A 20564-nucleotide genomic window follows, 5' to 3' on the forward strand; every position below is an offset into this window, starting at 1 on the left:
AGCTCAAGTTTTTCAAGGTGAACCTTACACTTAAACCTTTCACTTACCTTACAATCACTGGTAATTCTATCAGTTTTCACCTACCATGCATTTTATATGTACATTATACTGTTACTGACAGTTTGTTGCTATAGACGGGACACACACTACCATGTCAGTGTTTCTGCTGTGCTAAAAATGGTCCATCACATACAGAATATCTCAGCAGAGTAAAGTGGGGACTGACAGGCTGTGTACAGTAGGGTGTAATGCAATGCCACTATCTGTATCTGTACAGTGCTCCAAACCTCCGTATCTGGATTTAAACCTGAAGGAGGCATGGTCTAGACCAGAAATTTCTTTATTTATTTCTTTATTTATTTTTATTTGCATGTGGCCTTAGCACTATGCGCCCCAGAAATATAGGAAAACACTGAAAACACCCCAGGACTGCAGGGAAAAGAAGTCATTCTTCAATCACAAAACATAACAAATTACAATTTATCCAACATCTGAACCTCTACAATTCCTCAAGTGCATCACTAGAGTTCATAATTGGTCTGAACCAGAAGCCCTGTGGACCTTTCTGTCAAGTTTTCTATCTAATGTGGCTGAAGGGAACTATATATTTCAAAAATAACGCCATTCCCAAATCAGGAAACTGTTTCATAGGTAAGAACATCCACCTAATTTTTTTTTTTTTATATATATATATATATATATATATATATATATATATATATATATATATATATAAGATTTACTTTAGTATTTGTATTTGTTATATTCCAAAAAGATCAGAAAAGTTTGTTGGGCACACTGCACAAAGTGCCGATGCTAGTCAAAATGGGGTCCTTTAAACCGCATTTCATTATAATGCCTGTACGTTTAAGATTTTCTCTTAATAATGATTGTGAACGTTCATAACGATAAAAAAACAAGTGCAATGAATGTCAGCAAGCGTCAGCTCTCTAGATAAAAGCACATTTTATAGAATTTCAGGCCAGTGTGTATAGAACAATGGTCACTAAGGAACTGTTTAGGTCAGGCTACTGGAGCAAACCACTGATGATCGACAAAATAACCATAAAAACAATAACAACAAACAAATAGTGCACCCTCTAGTCGTATCTGTATTTGTATCTGTTTAGAACACATTAGCTCACATTATCTGTTCATTCAGAATAATGTACTTATATTCACTTACATCCCTGGGTATAATAAAAGATGGGCTACAGTCAGTAATTCTAACTATATGTATAATGTCACGAAGGTGTGTGTGGGTTGGATAGTTCCAAGGGCCAAGAGTAGACAGGGGTCCCAATGGAAACCTATAGGATGAAAACTGTTCTCAAGAACAAAAACTCTCTAAAGCAGTAAGCCCAATGCCTTAACTTGTCAAGGGCCCCAACATTTCTACTGATGCACCTACCTATGGTAGGTGTACCTGATAAAATGACCAAGTTGTACCTAAACCGCCAGCTAAGTGTATACTATTATCATCATTTATGTTAGTAAATCCAGAGATCATCCTGAAGCAGCCATGGCACTGTTTGGGCAATTTATCAATAATATAATCTATTTCCTAAAGTCCATACCTTACGGAGCACTTTTCCACATGGCGGCCACCCAAAGCCCTGGCCAAGTCCATTCAGGAACCAGAGCCCAGAGAACATGACCACAGTGGAAGACTGTGAGAACAGCACGTTGATGCCACCAACCATGAAGAGGCCAATAGAGAAAAGCCATCGTGCACTTATCTGATCGGAGAGCACCCCACTAATGAACTTGCTGATAGCATAGGCCAGAGACTGGCTGCTGGTGATAAGACCTGTGACATGCAAAGATAAAACAAGAATTCTTTATGCTGCTGTGAAGGGTGATTATATTTCAGAGTGCGTCTCTGAAAAATGTGAGACAGGATATGAGAAAATGATGTCATCTCTCATTTCAGCGTGGCTTAACTGATGTCAACTTTTCTTTTAAGATAATTAGAAGCTCTGGACATGCAACATACACAGCCACAACAAAACTAAAGGTCAGATATTGATTGTCATGATGGAAAATGGAAAGTCAAACCCACGCTAAACTTACAATAGGCTTATTTATTAGATACAGATTTCTAGTACACTACATAGTTGTGGATGTACTCAAATTGAGAACTCTTAAAGATGCATACAAGATTAGTGTAAGAATAACTAGTTCAATAAAATGATGTGTTCCTACCCAAGTCATCTTTATCCAACTTGATCTCTTGCATCACAGAGGGCATTACAAAGGAGAACGTCTTCCTGTTGAAGCAGTACAATGTATAGCCCACAAACATGGCAAGGAAAATAGTAGTTCTGTAGTAGCCATATCCAGACTTCGCCATAGTGCTTTTGAATTATCCAGCAACGATGACAAATGAGTCTTCAGGACCGTTTCAAGCCAAACACAGACGTTAGTGCTCAGGTTGTTCAGCACAGAGAGATGAACTTTGCATCAGGATCCACTGAGCACCGCAGAACTGGTAGGATGACGAGAAAAAGTTGTAATCAATAAAGAGATTAAAGGTCAACCTGAAGGTATACTGTCTCACTCAGAGGACAGATGTGCAGTATGCTGTAATACTGCTTTAATTATATCAGACCAAAATGTAGCATGAATGTACTATTTCCTACATATCTTTTCCCAGCGTTACACAACCTGCACTGAAATGCTGTCCAATATCGGTGCAGGCCTAAAGTTCAGCATGGGATCTTATTAATGATAAAAGCTACAGCTCAGGAGCTTAATGATTTACTTTGGGTTCCAGTCTTGCTATGGGATAGGCCTGATCACTGGGGCGTGAAATAGATCAGCAATTCAGGTAATTGGTCGGCTTTAAAGTTTGAGAATGTGCCTTCTCTAAATGGTCACAGTTTGAATGTTTGAATGCCGGAGCTTATCAGCTTATCATGTCCTCTTGATTCTTCTGTTTTACTGATGACATTTACATGATTGATCTTATGTACACACTCACTTATCCAATCAAATGCAAATGTCAGTCCTTTTCAAGTTTCAGGTCAACTAAAGTTTAAATCCACACTGAAATATATTTATATTTAAATATTTCATATGATATTATATATACTGTATTTAGTGATTCTAGTGCTACTTTGCTAGCTGGCGCTGTGTTTTTGTTATTCCTGTGAGAAGTTAGTGGTTGGGTGCCACACCGACACTGCAAGGGGACATTGCTAGTGCAGTTACAATGGAGTTTAATAGAGGAAACATTTCAATCAAGATCCCAAGGCATAATGGTCAGATTTCACAGATAAAAACAAAAGAGCAAGAGCTCCTATACCGACATGAAGGAGGTGAGACAAGGAGGTGAGAGAGCTGGAGAAACTAAAGGACTAAAGTGCTGCTGCATTACTCTCAAGAGGTAGAGTTGAAGCAAGCCTTATTAATTCTTACTGGCACCATTATCAGTGGGTAGTCAAACAGCATTGGGGGTAATGTAGGAAACAGCCATCATCATTAATCGTTAATCAAGGAGAAAATAGACCAGCATTTCAATGTATGCAGTTTTAGTTTAAACAGTCAACTCAGAATTTAATCATGAAATAAATCTCAAAAATGTAATCAACCATTTCTGATACTGGCAGAAACATTGTTGTCGGCTGTCTTTGGTCACAATAGTACGAAATCAGCAGTGAGCTTGTCACATTGTGCTTTTTAAGACGGACAAGCTCTATTCAAGACCAAAGACTACAATTACGTCAGCGACAGCCAGCTTTTTTTCTGAGCTGTTACCAGTTGTCAAAACACAGAATAAACTGGGAGATCATCTTGGCCAGCTGGTTGAAAGGAAACAGTTTCTGAACAGCCACTACTAATGGGTGGCTGTGGCTCAGGTAGTAGAGTGGGTTGTCCACTAATTGTAGGGTTGGCGGTTCAATTCCTGCCCACATGTCTCCACATGCCGAAGTGTCACTGAATCAAGTGTCACTGTGTCAAGACACTGAACTAGTGGCAGGCATGGTAGTTCTGCTACCATTGGAGTGTGTGTGTGTGTGTGTGTGTGTGTGTGTGTGTGTGTGTGTGTGTGTGTGTGAATGAGAAACAGTGTAAGGCGCTTTGTAGAACCTACGCTAAGGTTAAAAGCACTATATACGTGCAGACCAGACCATAATGCTACAACAAGAAGTTATGTTGAAGGTATATTAGTCAGGTAATTAGTCATTACTTGTCGGGTAAGTAGAAGGCTGGGTTGATGAGCTGGCAAACATGGTCTACCAGTAGACCTACCTGTGTTTTGAATTTTTCAGCAAAGATTAATAGGCAAGTTGTTCAGGGTGGATTTTAACTTCAATGGTAGTGCAAGGGAAATATGATAAATGCATTAGGGAGATTGTGATTGTGCATAAAATAAGAGAATGTCTAAAAATTATCTACTTAAAGACTTGGGATGATGATTCTTCATGCTTTCTTCATTAAAATCAACCACTAATCTGAAAACATGATGTTAGAGAAACCACAGAGAGCTCCATTTTATTATTATTTAAAAACTTACACGTACAGCAACAAAACAAACCTGCAGCATACTATACGTGGCAACACAGAAAAGTCACCATTCCTGATATGCAAAGGCTTGACAGCGACAACCGATGGTTGCACGTAATCAATTATTATGACATTCAAATTACACTAATTGCTTACAATTAATATAATATAATATAATACATTCAATGCTAAATATACAAGAAAATAAGAAGTTCACAATTTTGCAATAGTTCAGGATTCGAATTTACTTCCGTGAAGTAAAACTTACCTCAAAGACGACATTTTGAACTCTAAAAATCCTCGGCGATACGACACGTACAATTCATAAATATATATATTTTTGTGGTGTTTATACCTGATCCTAAAAATCAAATGACAGACCAGACCTTCCTCGAGCTGATACAATGTTGTCGCGCTCTCGTTTCATAAAGAGCTGATGCATCATGGGTAATGTAGTTCGGTGCCGTCATTGGCGAGCAACTACTCGTGTTACAGTTATGCTAAGCGTTAGGACTGTTTTGAATGGTAACAGAGTATTAAAATTGTTAATAGATATACAGTCACGAATTGCCACAACACATTCCACAAATTATACACTTAAATATACTGAAGAATGGAAAGTAAAATTAAAATAAGTACAATTGAGCTACAGCTACAGTATATTCGACCAGATTAGCTACATAACATTAACTAAATAGCTAGAATTGCCAAGGAAGGTGAAACAGATAACATTTTTAGACACTTAAATTTAACATAACCAGGTGATTAATCACAATATAACAATTTATCACAAGAAACTGCTCAAGTAAAGTGGTTAATGCAGCCTTAAGTCTCTATGGGTTTATTCAATGTAAATAAATTACTTCTGGGGGACTTTTGTCCCATAAGCAGGAATTTTATGAAAGATTAAAAAATATATTTGTTCACAGACTAGTGTAATACTTTGGTATGTTGAAACAAATGGATTATTACAAAAGCTCCACTTATTGAAATAATTCTCCATGTAAAAAAAAAAAGTAGCTATGTCATTTAAAATTGCATTTGCATTCACATTCAACCCCTGAAAAATATTGTTTTTCTGTAAATAATACACTTTGTCACCTCTATTTCTACTGCACATAAGGAGCCAGTTTAACACTGTGGTAAATGCAGTCAGTCTGTTAGAAAATGTCAAAAACATTGCATGTACTGTAAGTTTCCCACACTTTGATCAGGTTTTTGGGTAGATACACACCATAGCAAAATGGACATACTGTAAGCCTAATCAATTAATGACAACACTTTGACACTGTACATTTGTTCGTTGTAAGCATGTATTTGTGAAAGGTTTTGATATTTTTGTGATCTCTAAAATTATCTCTAACCAAATCAGAGTTAATGTGGAGCAGAGAAACACCTTTCCAGACTCGTGTACTAGCCTTGGTTGGACAAACCTCAACATAATATAGTAACCTGCAATATAACTGTAAAATCCTCATAAACCAAGGATAGCTGAGGTTAATTATGGGCTTGTACGTCTAATAAACGTCATTTATGTACATAAGCACAGTAGCAACGTATCTCTACCTGTAAGGTGCAGCTGCCTTACAGAGTTGCACAGCTGCGTCTGAGTAGTAGCTTTGTGACTTTCTGTTATTCACACTATATTTCTGACACAAGTAATAACTAATGCAGACACATTATTTGAGGATAGAACTAAGGGCAGTGCAGGAAATATCATTTCCACAGCTTTTGATCTTTCATCTTGTAATTGATTTATAATTGGGCGATGATTGTGCACACACCACAGTCCACCAGCGACAGCAGCCCCTGTTGTTGCGGGTGGCCTTGGGTTAATATAGACAACGCCCGCATAGTGTTACTGGGATTAATCCTAGTCCTGTACTTGTTTTTTGGGGCTGCCGTCTTCTCTGCGTTGGAGAGACAATCAGAGCTTGAAGCACACAAGATATGGGATAAGAAACTGACTGACTTTGCACAGGAGCACAGAATGAGCCTGGAGGACCTACATGTGCTGTTGAAGGACTATGAGGAGGCCAATAATGTTTGGGTTTGGATGCAAGACCAGAGAACATTTTGGGAATTTCCTGGTGCCTTTTGCTTTGTGGCAACTGTTATATCGACCATCGGTAAGTTTATTAAGTAATAGTACAATGTATATATTCATTGATATTATTTATGGGAACCTATGAAAACAAAGCAGTGCCCTATGAAAATGCAGTAGGAGTATTCTTTCTCTTTTTATACTAGTCCTTACCAAAAGTATTTTATCATATCTACGCATCAGTGAGAGTTACACTTACACAATTACAGTGTAATTAACTAAAATAGAAAAAAAATATATTTACTTAGAAAATAAAATTGTTATATTAAAAAGTTTATAATATAGGTTGTTGGGCTGGTTTTTATTTCAATATTTTAGAAACTGCTGATCTCCTGGGATTTTCACACACACAACAGTCTATAGAGTTTACACAGTATGGTACTTGGCACTAACAACCATGCTACGGTTAAAGTCACAGAGATCATGCTTTTTCCTCATGTTGTTTCCCCTGATGTTTAATCATTGATGTGAACATTAACTGAAGCTCTTGACCTGTATCTGCATGATTTTATTCATTGTGCTGATGCCACATGATTAGCCGATTGGATAACTGCATAAATGAGCAGGTTCATATTAAACCGAATGGTGAGTGTATATATTTCAACTAAACTGACAATTTTGAGGTATCACAATTTCTTTAACAATAGTTAATCCATTTAATCACCCTCCTTTACTATATTAATGTCTGCCTAATTTATAATGGCTCCTCAAATAAACATAGCTGACGTGATAAGCTATCTTTCATCTTGTTACTAAGGCTGTGAATCAGGGCTATTAGATTCTTTGTTTAAAGAACGTTATGTGCTGTAGTTATATAATCTTTATGATCTACTATTAGTGTTCTCAGCTCTGTTTTTAGGGTACTTTTTAAACAGCCAACTCTTTCTGCTAGGGAAACCCTTTGTTGTACAGTTCCATACAGCCCTTAAAAGTTTAGGATAAGCTGTATGGAAAATGGAGGGATGATAATTTAGCATTTTAATCCCATGGAGTCAATATAAATGTATCTTTTTCCACACAAACATTTATAGGGTATGGACTGACAGCACCAACCACCACTGTTGGGAAGATCTTCCTCATTTTCTTTGGGCTGATAGGATGTGCAGCAGCCATTCTCTTGTTCAACCTCTTTATGGAACGTGTCGTCACACTTATAGCATATGTACTGAGTAGATGCCATGAGCAAAGACTGTGGAACAGCAGGCAAAGAACTGCTACTTCTCATCTCACCACACAACTAAGTGGCACAGCAAGTAGACAGCAGGGTTGGAAGCCTTCTGTTTACCACGTAGCACTAATTTTGTTGGCAGTTTGTTTTCTGGTAACATGTGCTGCATCAGGACTCTACTCTGCTGTGGAAGGTTGGAGCTACCTGGAGTCGATGTACTTCTGCTTTGTGACCTTCAGCACTATAGGTTTTGGGGACATGGTGAGCGGGCAGCGAGAGCGCTATGAAACAAGCTGGTTTTACCAGATCCTCAACATGTTGGTCCTCTTTCTTGGTGTCTGCTGTACCTATTCTCTCTTGAACCTCATTGCTATCATGATGAAAGCAATGTTGAACTGGATCCTGGGCAATGTGCTATGTTTGAATTGCTGTTCAGGGACTGGTTTGAACAAACACCAGCCTGATCAGCTCTGCTGGTCTTGCTTCATGTGTCCTAAAGTTGAAGAATCTTATTCTCCACAGCTTCAAATCACCGCCAGCTGTTCTAGCCAACATTGGAGCTGCCATGTGATTAAGCTCAACACAGGGAAATGCAGATGTGAGGGTTCTACATTACAGACTGTGTGCCAGAGTGAGATGCATCGCACAGACAAAAATGTTATCTGTGAGCACAAGGTGTCAAAGGATAACATGACAGAAAATTCACTTCATGTGACCAGTGGCTGTCAGCATAATAGTCTGCCTGAGCTGATGGGTGGCATGGCCATGTTAAATAACTATCTGCAAGAGACAAGCCTTAATAGCTAATCAGCTACTACTCAATTTAGAGGACATTCAACTATGAGAACAAGTTTCATGAAGCATATGGTAAACTCATCAGGACTCATAGTTTTGACTGAAGAGGACTATTATAGTTTTTGTGTCGTCAATTTTTCCAGTCTAAAGTAGATTGTATATTTTGGACAGATACATTGGCTCAGCTTCTGTTCTGCATTTCTTCATGATCCTCTTTCTAGCCAGTAGAGGGACTTGATTCTCAGTGACTTGGCAATAACTTAAAGTTAAAACAATTTCAGTCCTTTTCCCTTTCTTCAGTCATAATTATATCAATATGCTGAATGTGAAGGAGCGTACACACAAAAAAATTTAGAAAAACATTTAATAAACATATAACACAATTATGATTACAAATTAGACCATAATGTTCTGTATAACATATTTTCACATAAACATGACCATCTTCTTGTGAAGAAAGCGTAGTTTGGGTCTCAAGATGTTTTACAGTGTTTCTGTGTATATAAATAAAATAGTAAAATGCTTTGCTTTAATCTTTGGTCTCTCTTGAGTCTCTCATTATCTAGAATGAGGTGCCGTTTTGTTTTCTAATCTGTCCATCTAAAATTTATCCCAACAGAACTCCACAGCTGATTTAGGTATCTGTTGATTATGATTGAAATACACTTGTTAGTTGTAAATGGTAAATTACTTAGTAAATAGAGATTGATGTCAGTGCAGTTCTTTGCTTTTATACAGTAGATGACAGTACTAAAGTTATATCATCATTTGGTATGTAGTAAACAATATGTAATTTGAAATATTGTCAATGTGTTTTTTTATTATTATTACTAAGACATTTAAATTACTTATTAAATTAGATGAAAATTAACCTAGAAAACTTTAAGGCTCATGTTACATTTCCCTTCTGTTTCTTTGTGTAAGTTGTCTCTTTCTCTCTCTCTCGAAAAGAGAAAAGATCAAATGTATAGGGCTGATATTTCAAACAGCTAAATAGCTTAAACGGATAATCACATCCAAACTTTATATGTCTGCTCGGTTTACTCTGTATGTAGAGTTTCCTTGCATGTTGCATGTTCTTCCAGTGTCCATGTGGGTTTCCTGTGGGTTCTCTGGTTTCCTCCAGCCTCCCAAAAACCATGCTGGTAGGTGGATTGGCTATGCTAAATTCCATTCCCCATAAGTGTACGTGTGTGTGTGTTGTGTGTGTGTGTATGCACCCAGTGCCCTGGGTTGGACTGCCATCTCATTTCGCGTGAACTAGGCTCCAGATCCATTGACCAGGATAAAGTGATGAATGAATGAATGAATGCTGCTTAGATATCTGGTTATTTTCTGATATTATGCAAAGATGTTAAAGATACAAAATGAATGATGATGATTATTATTATTAATAATAATAGATATTGTTATTATTATTATTGTTATTGTTATTACCTTCAAAGTTGTCTTGTGCTAATGGATTACGTCATCCGGCGGAGGGATACGGTGTGAAAGAGGGCGGATCACCTCCTCCTCCTCCCGGTTTGCGGTTTGACGGCGGAGTAGTGGCTTTATCTCAGTTTCCGGTAGAAGATTTCAAGACGTTAAGGTTACCGAGAGCGTTGACTGTACCTGACCGGATAACGACTCATATTTCAGTCTGAGAAACCCGGGGTTCAGTTTACTGCGGATTTCCTGCAACTCCTTCGTGAAACAGAATGGTAAGTAAGGGCGATATCCTGCTTCTCTGCCAGCTGTCTGATTAATGAAGGTCTTGCAGTAATTCCGACACGACAGAGAACTACAGTACCACAGCAGCTGTAATACTGCACTGACTGTAATAAATATTATTATTATTATTATTATTATTATTATCATTGCACTGCGTTCAGGAGATATGCTGCTCAGCTACGCACACAGAAGATGAATATGGCTGCTGTGGAGTACAGACGACGTCCGAGTACAGACGACATCTTATCTTATTGTGCAAGATATCAGTTAAATAACTCGCAAGACTAGACGTCTGAGTAACTAGATAAAGAGTGCAGCTTTGTAAAGACATGTTGCTGCTCGTACCTGCGTGTCTTTCTGATTATTCGGTTAGTGCTGCTAGAGAACGTTTTCCTTAACGCAGATAGCTAATAGTACGTGCTGTAAGCTGCTTGTCTTTAGGAGAAAATGAGCGAGTGGGCGGGTTAATAACAGGTGGTCCAAAAATAACTTCCTCAGGTTAGCAGTTCAATTTAGCTAGCAAACCTGACCACACAAGCCCCGAATTGCGGATGATGATGATAATGATGATGATGATGATGATGATGATAATTTTATTAGCATGCTAGCTTTCTAGAAAATTCCACCAGTCTGGTTTTAGCTAGGCTAATTTCACTGCGCACAGTTATGATGTAATAAAAAACATCCACAGCCTTGGCGTTATATAGAGGACATTTATTACTCCTAACTACAGTTAGTAAAATCTAGGTTTTTGTGTAAAGTGCAGTACTCATAATAGCTTTAGAAACTGCATATGTGTGAATTGAGCTAGCTGGCAGCTCTTCTCTCCTCCTCCCTTATTCTTCCTCCTTCTTCCCTCCTTCTTCCCTCTGCATTGAACCAAATCATCTGCAGCAGCCTGACACTGGATCTGCAGCAGCCCAATACTCTCAGCAGCTACCTTTTAGGGCTGAAGTCCTTCACATTGCACGAGTTAACTCATTAAAAATGGATGAGTGGACTTTAGTTGACCATTATGTTCCCTTCAACAAGATGTTCATCATCTAATGGACTCTCAGACCAGTCCCATCAAACCTAGCCATACACACTTGTGTACATTATATTTAGCTTTAAAGTGCTCCTGAAATCAGAGGTGTTTCAGAGATGTTTATCTGTCATTTAGTGTTCTGGACATCAGTATAATAGAATATCTAGAAAATAAAATACACACATAGGTTGGAGATATTCACGTTTTAATGTTATAGCTTGTCCCTTCCAGGAAAGTTTTTTATTTTTTATTTTTTTTTTACAAAAGAAAAGAATTTTTTTGCTGAGTCATCCTGTACTAGTCTTGTGTCTGTCCAATACAATGCTCTCTAGAGTGTATATGTCCCATGTATTGCTCTACAGGAGCAGCTCATTAGCAGCAAATATGGTTCATTGTTGTGTTTTAGGTGCTGGGTTTTTTTTTTTTGGGCAAACCATTGCCTTTTCCAGCCATCCCTTGCTTGAGCAAAAATGGTTGGAGTTTTTTCATTTTGAACAAAGTGGAATTTGTGGAAGTTGGTGGTTATGTGACAGGTCCTTTTTGGGGATGTTCATTATCAGACTGATCAAGAACACAATACTGTCCTTATATGCTATCAGGGCATCTCCATCAGTAAGAGTGTCATTTCATCTTCCATTCAGATGTTTCAGATTCTTCCTGGTAGGCTTGCTGTGATAGTCGGTGTTACCGGTGTTACACGGTGTTCAGACGCACACCAATTACATCACTTAGCCACCACACACCAATTACATCACTTGCCCACCGCAGCACGTTGATTAACCGATGGGAACATTTCCTCACTGTCACAACCCTACTTTCCGCAGGGATGACCCTGCGGCTCCCTTTTACTGATGGTCTACCTTGGCTAAAGCATGTATGGCATAACTCATTGTCTAGGATGTCATCCCTGTTGGATTGTCGGGGGGGGTTGTGGGGTTTTAATTGATTTAAAAAAAAAAAAAAAGGTTCTTGGTGAACTAGCTTAATACAGAGAACAGCTAGTTTACAGGCAAGTATGTTTACTTTTAGCTGGGGTGTGGTGTATGTCTGACTTCCTGTTTCAAAAGGAAATGCATTCTATGGCTAAAATTATGTGGACCATCACACCCATTTGTGGTTCTTCCACAAACTGTTGCCACAAACGTGAAAGAACAGAATTGTCTAGGATGTCTATGTATGCTGTAGCATTAAGATTTCCCTTCACTGGAAGTAAGAGGCACAAACATGTTCCCCTGTGATAATGGCCCTGTGCACAAAGTGAGCCCCATGAAGACATAGTGTGCCAAGTTTGGAGTGGAAGAACTCGAGTGTCCTGCACAGAGCCCTGACTTCAACCTAACTGAACACCTTTGGGATGAGCTGGAACGCCGACTGCACACCAGTCGTCCTGGTCGGACATCAGCGCCTGACCTCACTAAAGCTCTTGTGGCTGAATGAGCACAAATCTGCACACAGACACACTCCAAAATTTAGTGGAAAGCCTTCCCAGAAGAATGGAGGTTATTTTAACAGCAAGAGGGGACTATGTCCATGTTAATGCCCATGGCTTTGCAATGGACACATATTGGTGTGATGGTCAGGTGTCCACATACCTTTACCCATATAGTGTACATCACATACAGGATCAAATCACAGCTTTCATATTTTGTCCTATGATCACATACAAAATGTGTGTTGTGTCAGTTAACAGAGAAAGTGCACATGACACAACATACAAAAGCAGATCAGAATATATAACAGACTGGCTCGCTCCCTAAAAATGTTGGTCTGGGGATTACTTCAATTGAATTTGGATGTGAAAGTGTTCAGCTCCTGGGATCCGGATTGGTTGAACTTGTGACATTACTTCTTACTTCACGTTTCACAACGGCAGCAAAAGGAATTTTTTTTTGGCCTGCAGAGGAAACATAATCTCATCAGATTTTATAAGAATTTCTGTGTGTGGACTCATGTATTCAGAGGGGGTGTGAAAACACCCTTCTGGATGTGCTGCAGGCTAGACGTTCACAATAAATAGTTTTTTTTTTTATATATATATATATATATATATATATATATATATATATATATATATATATATATATATATATATATATATATATATATAAAAACACAAAATCACTATTGCAATATTGTTCCTTTGCATACTGTAGATCTTCATAGTTTAGATGCTACAATTGTTGGGTCAGTTCACTGCATGCAGCTTAAATGTCGTGTGTGGAAGAGCACCATCATCTGATACGACGCTGTTTGAGGCATAAGAGACACTTGTGCCGAGTTTTAGTTAGTGGCTGTTCAGCTGCCACTGATTTGAAACAGGCTAGTCATGTTCAGCTGGATGCAAAATGAACTGGTCCAAAGCTAATTGGGAGCTTGTTGATCATTCCATGCTGCAGGGTAGGTTATGTTGGAATGCGAGTCTGAGACCTGCATGACTTCAGTCAGTAAAAAAAATGCTGTTTAAAGTCTTTGATCAACATCTGGCTTGTCTAAGGCAAAGGATAAACAGTTGCAAAGATGTTATTTCCTATTTACCTACTAACCTTCGCTGTAGCCTGCACATCCACAGTAAACATCCATATTCTTTTTGTAAGCTACATTGCTTAGATCTTCATAGCGTGCTTGCTGAGTTGTATACAGATTTTAAATTTGGGTTTGTACTGTGTTCAGCCATATCTGGTTATCTTGTTGGTTTTAGCCTGCTTTTGTTTCTTGAGAAAACATTGCCTGAGTGTAGGTCCAACGTCGGTTATTTCTAACATACCCTCTATTTGCCCTCCTGTAGCGCACGCCAAAAAAACACAAGTCACGTCTTTTGGAGCACCACAAAGAGACAGCCAGTCGTATCTAGATGATGGAAAAATGTATGATGTTGCTTTGGGCTGAAACATAGAAGTGTGTAACTAAGTAAAGCACAGAGTGAAGCCACCCAGTTTTAGCAGCTGATTAATGAACTGTCATAGAGTAGTGCTATAATTTTATGTGTGCTACATTGGTGACCCTCTTAGTGGCACTCTCTAATTATACCCAGAGTGGCTATTTAAGGCTGGAGAGAATTTATACACGTCCTTCATTACACTCTAAGTTGAATGTGTGTGAGAGTTTGGCCCAACTGGAGTCTGATAATGACACTGCGTTATCATTTTGTCATTGCTACAGGCAGATCAGCTGACTGAGGAACAGATTGCAGGTGAGTAGACTCTCAATTTTGATGCAATCACATGACTAACATTGTTGCTTTGTTTAAGATTCCTGTGTTCTCTGTAAACACACACAGGAACGTCAAGTAGAGCGGCCTCAACTGGAATTATTGATTTCCTTCATCAAATTAACTGCATAAAAAACCACACACATTAATTAAAAATTTCTGTGGAAACAGCATGGGGAAACTAGGCTTTTTGACTTTGTTCTAACAAACATAATTAAACATTTTTCACTCAAAATATAATTGACACTCCGTAAGGAATATTTTAATAAATATTCCTTTTCATTTGCTCTCAGTCCCTAGAAACTCTGTTATTGCCTATATCAATGGTTACCAGTTGTGTTCCTGGAGATCTACCTTCCTGAAGACAAGGAAATGGCACACTACCCTACTACACAGTAGGCTAAAAGCAGTACGCCAGAGGGGTAGAATGTCCGAATTCTCAGTAGGCGAGACGGATGGCGTACTGCTTCCGGTTAGATTTTGCAGTGTGCAACCGAAGGACGCTATGCGAGTCAAAAATCCCACAATGCAACAGGACTGGTGCGGACGAGCTCAGAAAAAAAATCGCGGCGGACATTGTGTCGGCTCTTTTTAAGTATTAAATCTTGGTTAAACAGGACTTGTTTACCAATACCCGAAAAAAAATTGTTAACTTGTTGAAGGTTTAAACAAGAAAATGGTCATCACATCATTTTGAAACCTTTTTTTTGTGATCTCCAACTTTACCTCAGTCTGTTAACCCCGCCCACATTGTATTACTAATTCAGTTAACTTTCCTGATGTGCATTTTGTTCTTAGTTTGGTTGCTTTAATCTGCTCGTCCCTTTAAGATTTTTGTGTTTATGACATCGTCGAAGGTCACATGACAATGCCACCATGGCGGATGTAATATGTCCGGGATTGTATTAATACTACACACATACTGATTAATACATACTGTATCGAATGCAGTATGTACTGTCACAGTACACGATTTCTGACGCAGCCTTTAGCTCCAACCATAATCGTGCCCACCTGACCAGCCACTCATTGCCTTAAGAAGTTCTTGATCAACTAAAACAGGTGTTAGATTTTGGTTGTCGATGTAACCTGCAGGAAGATACATCTCAAGGAAAAGGATTGGTGACCACTGGCCTATACTGTTTCTCTGGTGTATAAATATAAAGCTGTACACATGTGAAATCCCTTTTGCAGCATCCAAAATGGTCCCATATTCACTATTCCCAAGATTGGAATATTGGAAACACTACACGGAACATTATTACAGGGAAGAGAAATGAATGCTTTCACACACTTCTTCACACAGGTTGTAGGGTTTCGTACACGATTTAGTCACAATTCTAAACGTAGTCAGTCAGTCTTTCAGCTTTTGTCGCATTCTGTTTGATGTAAGTAGCCTTGATTGAGGCTGTCTTTCATGATATTTGGAACCATGTTATCGTAATTAAAGCGCTGTCTTCAGTGTTTGTTGGTACTGGGACTAAAGGCTTGATCTAATCCACCAGAGTTCAAGGAGGCGTTTTCCCTCTTCGACAAAGATGGCGATGGCACTATCACCACCAAGGAGCTGGGAACTGTGATGCGTTCGCTTGGCCAAAACCCCACAGAGGCTGAGCTGCAGGACATGATCAATGAGGTCGATGCTGATGGTGAGACTGCAGTACAGCAGTTTGTTGATGTTGACATGCTAACGTCATAAAGCTAGCAAGCCCTAATATCTGTCACCTATATACAGAAATTTCTAATTACTTATGTAGATTTGCTTTAGTGATGACCACAAATTATGGTATTTCCTTAGGCAACGGTACAATAGACTTTCCAGAGTTTCTGACCATGATGGCCAGGAAGATGAAAGACACAGACAGTGAAGAGGAGATCCGAGAAGCCTTCAGAGTCTTTGACAAGGTGCGTATGTACCATGAGCTAAAAGCCTGCAAGTAATGCCTGATTTACCTCATTAACCTGTAAATGCCTTATCGTACTTTACTGCACATATCAAGTCTGTCTCTCCGCATCAAATTAATTCCTGATGATATCTGGGAGGAACATGACCAAACAAGTTGAAACATGTCTTTTAACCTTATGTTTATTTATTTTATTTTATTTTTGGCAAAAAAAAAATGAATGTGTTTATTTGATCTTGGTTATAATTGCAGTTGGTTCTGATTTATCTTCCCCCACCCCGTGCCTCCTAGGACGGAAACGGCTACATCAGTGCAGCTGAACTGCGTCATGTCATGACTAACCTCGGTGAGAAGCTGACAGACGAGGAAGTTGATGAGATGATTCGAGAGGCCGACATTGATGGTGATGGGCAGGTGAATTATGAAGGTAAGCTGGCTGTCTCTGTCACAGTGATTCAGTGTCTCAAGCAGCTTTTTTGCTTAAAATGAGCATCAGTTGTTAGGTCTGTCATAAATGCTTTTTCTAACAAGTGTAATGATTGCAGCTACCAATTGGCTATGAATCCCATCACACCGTCTGTTTCAGACTAGACACAAATTATTATTCATCAAATCAGCACCTGTAATTTCACGAGCTACACTTGTGAAATTGTGTAAGTGTGGTTTAGCAGCAGACTCGCTTCTCATCATGGGGTGATGAGAACAACCTGGATAGCTTCTTGCGTACATGTGCATGCATGCTGAGAAAGACGTGTAGTGGCATATGACGTAGCATTTGCAAGAAATACCGCTGTTTTACAGCCACCTTTCTATTTCTTCTTCTCTCATGATGAACTCCGAAACAAGCTCCCTAACACTACATTTGAGCTTTTGGCAGATGTTATTATGCTTAGACCTTCCTGATGTTGTCTCTGGACATTTTTCCTTTACATTGTCACCTCTGGATTACTTAGAGATCTAAATCTAAAAAAATTTTATCTGTGAAAATTCTTAACTGATCACTTCTAATCTGTTGCATTTTTCTGTTTCTTTCAGAGTTTGTGCAAATGATGACTGCAAAGTGAAAGATGTTTTCCATTCTGTCTCTCTTTTACATTGCTTGTCCTAATAAGATCACTCTGTCTTTAGAAAATAAATGATCAGAAGTTTGCTTCAGTGAAAAATTAAGAATTTCAAATTTCGCAAGACACCAACCGAAACAGAACTAAAGTGTAATTTGTTGAGAAAAATTGCAGAGTAGTCCCAGCAGATGTGAATGGACCGAGCATAACTGCATGAGCCATTTCGGAGCAGACGTCTTTATACCTGCCACAATTTGAAGACAGTGGCGCTCTAAGTCAAAAATGAAATGGCATACATTTGTAGGGTGTGGTGAACATTTTCTCTTCAAAAATGAATAAAATAACCGAATTAAATGGTCAAAATGCTGCATTCAATTAGAGAACAATTGCATGTGCCCTTTGTGGCGAAGTCATGCTTCAACTCTAACTCTGCTGCTCTGTTCCAGTCTCAAAATTGAAAGGTAGCACAACTGGATGTTTATACACGGATACTGTATTATACATCATAATGTGTACTTAAACATATTCAAATTACGCATCACTGAAGTTTGATGGCTACTGAGCTGAAGTTTCATGTTGGCCAGCAGATAGATTTGACAGGTTTGTCTTTATTGAAATGTGTGTATGTGTGTGCGTGTTTGTGTGCGTGTGCATGTGTGTGTGTGTGCGTGTGTGTGCTGGCTAAAAACGTTACACAGGCACTGATGTATAAAGTACATGGGCTGAAGAACTGAATCTGGGTTGACTGATGTAACTTGTGTGACTGCTGAAAATGTGGAGAATAGTCATCAATGCTATTTAACAGTGTTAAGCTTTTTAAATGTATCGTTTTCTACCGTGCTTGTCTGGTGAATTTTGCATCGCCTGTTGTTGTAATAGCATGATGATCTGTGTGTTTGTTTGAATCATTTTCAGTTTTGAGATGTGCCATATACTCTTAAGCCACAGTCTTCTCTCTAAACAACTCTTAGTCACTTAGGACATATATAAAACTGATGAATACGTACACGCCCTCTTATATTTGCATTTTGGTGTTTAAAAAAAAAAAGAGGTATGTTCATTTACAGATGGAGATGTTGCCACTCCTTTAACTAGTCGTTTGTCGCTTGCTTCCGTGGGTTCGTCAGAGCTTCTTGTTCAGTCTCTAAATCTCATCTGCGCTTTGCTTGCAGTATGACTGAAGGGAAGAAAAAAAAAAAAACAACAACCAGGGTCCATTAGAGCTGGACAAAGGTGATTTAGTTTCACTTATACTAAGTAATGTTGGGTTTTGGGGGTCATTAATATTCCAGTGATCTTACTGTGGGCGATGCAGAATTCCACTGCTCTACTCAGAGTGGTGTTTTTAATGGTTTTTGGTCAGATGTACAAATGAAAGAGGATCAAGGATTTAACATGTGAAAAGTGTATGAATAATATGCACTATATATATAATATAAATATATATAATATAAATATAAATGTTTTCCAATAAAAATAAATGTATACTTTATGCTTGCATTCATGTTTTCACTGTCTCTTTTCTCTTTGCAGCATGCAGTGTCTCTGAATGTCTCCATTTCAAGAATGCACTATTCACTATAGAGCATAAGTAAACGAACAGCTCATACTGCAGTGTGAGTGACACTTACACTGTCGATTGGTGTATGTGGAGCCAAATGTGACAAAAGATATTTTCCTCTTTACAGTTCAGTGTAACTGTGAAGAAGGAACTGTAGTTTAGGGATGTGTCTGAATCTCAAATGACATGCACAGGTAGTGCAGCATGTAGGGTATATAACATCATTATCTTACACCCTAATAGGCAGTCATTTGAAATTAGACCTAAGGTTCAAGGTTATCGTTATTGTCCCAGAGGGGCAAATTATTGTGCAGTCAGCTGTAACCACACACAGCTCTTAGACTAACAATAATCAAAAGAAACAAAACAAACAAGAAAGTACTGTAATAATTATGAAGTAAAAGTCAGGTTAATTTATTTAGAAAACTGATGGCTGCTGGGACAAAAGAGGTTTTTAAACCTATTTGTGATACATGTTGGCAGATTGTATCTGCAGCCCGACGGAAGCAACTTAAAATCCTGAGACAGGGATGGCTGGAATCAGCCAGAAATGACTGGCCCTTCTTCAATGACCTTGTACAAATGAGTTAATCATTCAAGGTTGTACCTGCAATTTTGCTGCAGACCATAACAATACTCTTCAATCTATTTTTGTTTTTGAAATTGTTGGCATGTTAATGGGGCATATATTAAAATTTGACATCAGGTGTCCTGGTGTTGAGGTTTTTATTTTGAACTATTTACAATATTAACTATTTCCTTTGAGAAGAGAAATACTGGCATTTCTGCTGCCTATTATGGAATAAATTTTCATTTTCAGGTCCTCTAACACATCCAGTCAGATATAAATACTTGAGTCTTAATTGATTACATCACATAACATCATTGTGATATTCAGACCGTAACAATATATTTAAAAAAAAAAAAAAAAAAGTCCATACAGTGCAGCTGTAGTTCATGAACTCACCGGTGTACCCAGCTGTTTTAGTTTGATATTTTCTCTGTTCTTCACAATATTTGGCATCGCAGAATAGTAACAGATTGAGCTATTATTTGGGCTTGACACTGACACTTGTTTTCATCTCCCAACTTCTTCACTTGTGAACGGTGGACACAACGCTGCACGGTTTGACTTTTTCTAACACCATGTTCAACACATTCATTCATTCATCTTCAGTAACTGCTTTCAAGGTCATGGTGGATCTGGAGCCTGTCCCAGGAACACTGGACGCAAGGTGGGACAATTCACGCTGGATGGGACGGCATCACAGGGCAAATCCATCTTTATTGTAGCAAATACACAAGCATGTTTTTGGAAGGTGGGAGGTAACGTGAGCTCAGAATTGACCTGGGGACCCAGGAGCTGAAAAAATTGTGCTACAGCAATGTTACAAGACTGATACTAGAATCACAATGCAATGAATTATGACTTATAAATATTAGTGAGTTTATAAAATAACCAAATGAACCCTGTTGATTTTGTAAGATTTTTTTTAGTTCAAACAGAACAGCTA

General features: G+C 38.5%; 3 protein-coding genes across 3 annotated transcripts in view; 2 read left to right on the top strand and 1 right to left on the bottom strand.

Moving 5' to 3' along the window:
• The window catches only part of slc37a4a (solute carrier family 37 member 4a), a 10248-nt gene extending 4927 nt beyond the window's left edge, over nt 1–5321 (bottom strand). The window contains exons 1-3 of the mRNA XM_053646743.1: nt 4778–5321; nt 2206–2488; nt 1578–1810 (exon numbers count right to left, since the gene is read on the bottom strand). Of these exons, the coding sequence (XP_053502718.1) occupies nt 1578–1810; nt 2206–2353 (381 nt within the window). The 5' untranslated portion in view covers nt 2354–2488; nt 4778–5321. The remainder of the gene's footprint in view (nt 1–1577; nt 1811–2205; nt 2489–4777) is intronic.
• A 1854-nt stretch (nt 5322–7175) lies between these two features.
• On the top strand, nt 7176–10003 carry si:ch211-261a10.5 (potassium channel subfamily K member 12). Its single transcript, XM_053646744.1, has 2 exons — nt 7176–7198; nt 7645–10003. Exon 2 carries the CDS (start codon nt 7746–7748, stop codon nt 8586–8588), a length of 843 nt encoding a protein of 280 aa, XP_053502719.1. The 5' UTR covers nt 7176–7198; nt 7645–7745; the 3' UTR covers nt 8589–10003.
• A 76-nt stretch (nt 10004–10079) lies between these two features.
• Nucleotides 10080–18989, top strand: calm3a (calmodulin 3a (phosphorylase kinase, delta)). Its single transcript, XM_053646747.1, has 6 exons — nt 10080–10279; nt 14476–14506; nt 16030–16173; nt 16323–16429; nt 16720–16855; nt 17464–18989. Exons 1-6 carry the CDS (start codon nt 10277–10279, stop codon nt 17490–17492), a joined length of 450 nt encoding a protein of 149 aa, XP_053502722.1. The 5' UTR covers nt 10080–10276; the 3' UTR covers nt 17493–18989.
• The last annotated feature ends 1575 nt before the right edge of the window (nt 18990–20564 follow it).

The sequence above is a fragment of the Ictalurus furcatus genome, chromosome 17, assembly GCF_023375685.1.
Source record: "Ictalurus furcatus strain D&B chromosome 17, Billie_1.0, whole genome shotgun sequence".
NCBI classification, from domain to species: Eukaryota; Metazoa; Chordata; class Actinopteri; order Siluriformes; family Ictaluridae; genus Ictalurus; species Ictalurus furcatus.

Coding starts and splice junctions, on each gene's coding strand:
- si:ch211-261a10.5 (XM_053646744.1), top strand. CDS start 7,746: ATGGAACGTGTCGTCACACTTATAGCATATGTACTGAGTAGATGCCAT.
- calm3a (XM_053646747.1), top strand. Junction 16,174..16,322: donor CAATGAGGTCGATGCTGATG/GTGAGACTGCAG, acceptor GTATTTCCTTAG/GCAACGGTACAATAGACTTT. Junction 16,856..17,463: donor TGGGCAGGTGAATTATGAAG/GTAAGCTGGCTG, acceptor TGTTTCTTTCAG/AGTTTGTGCAAATGATGACT.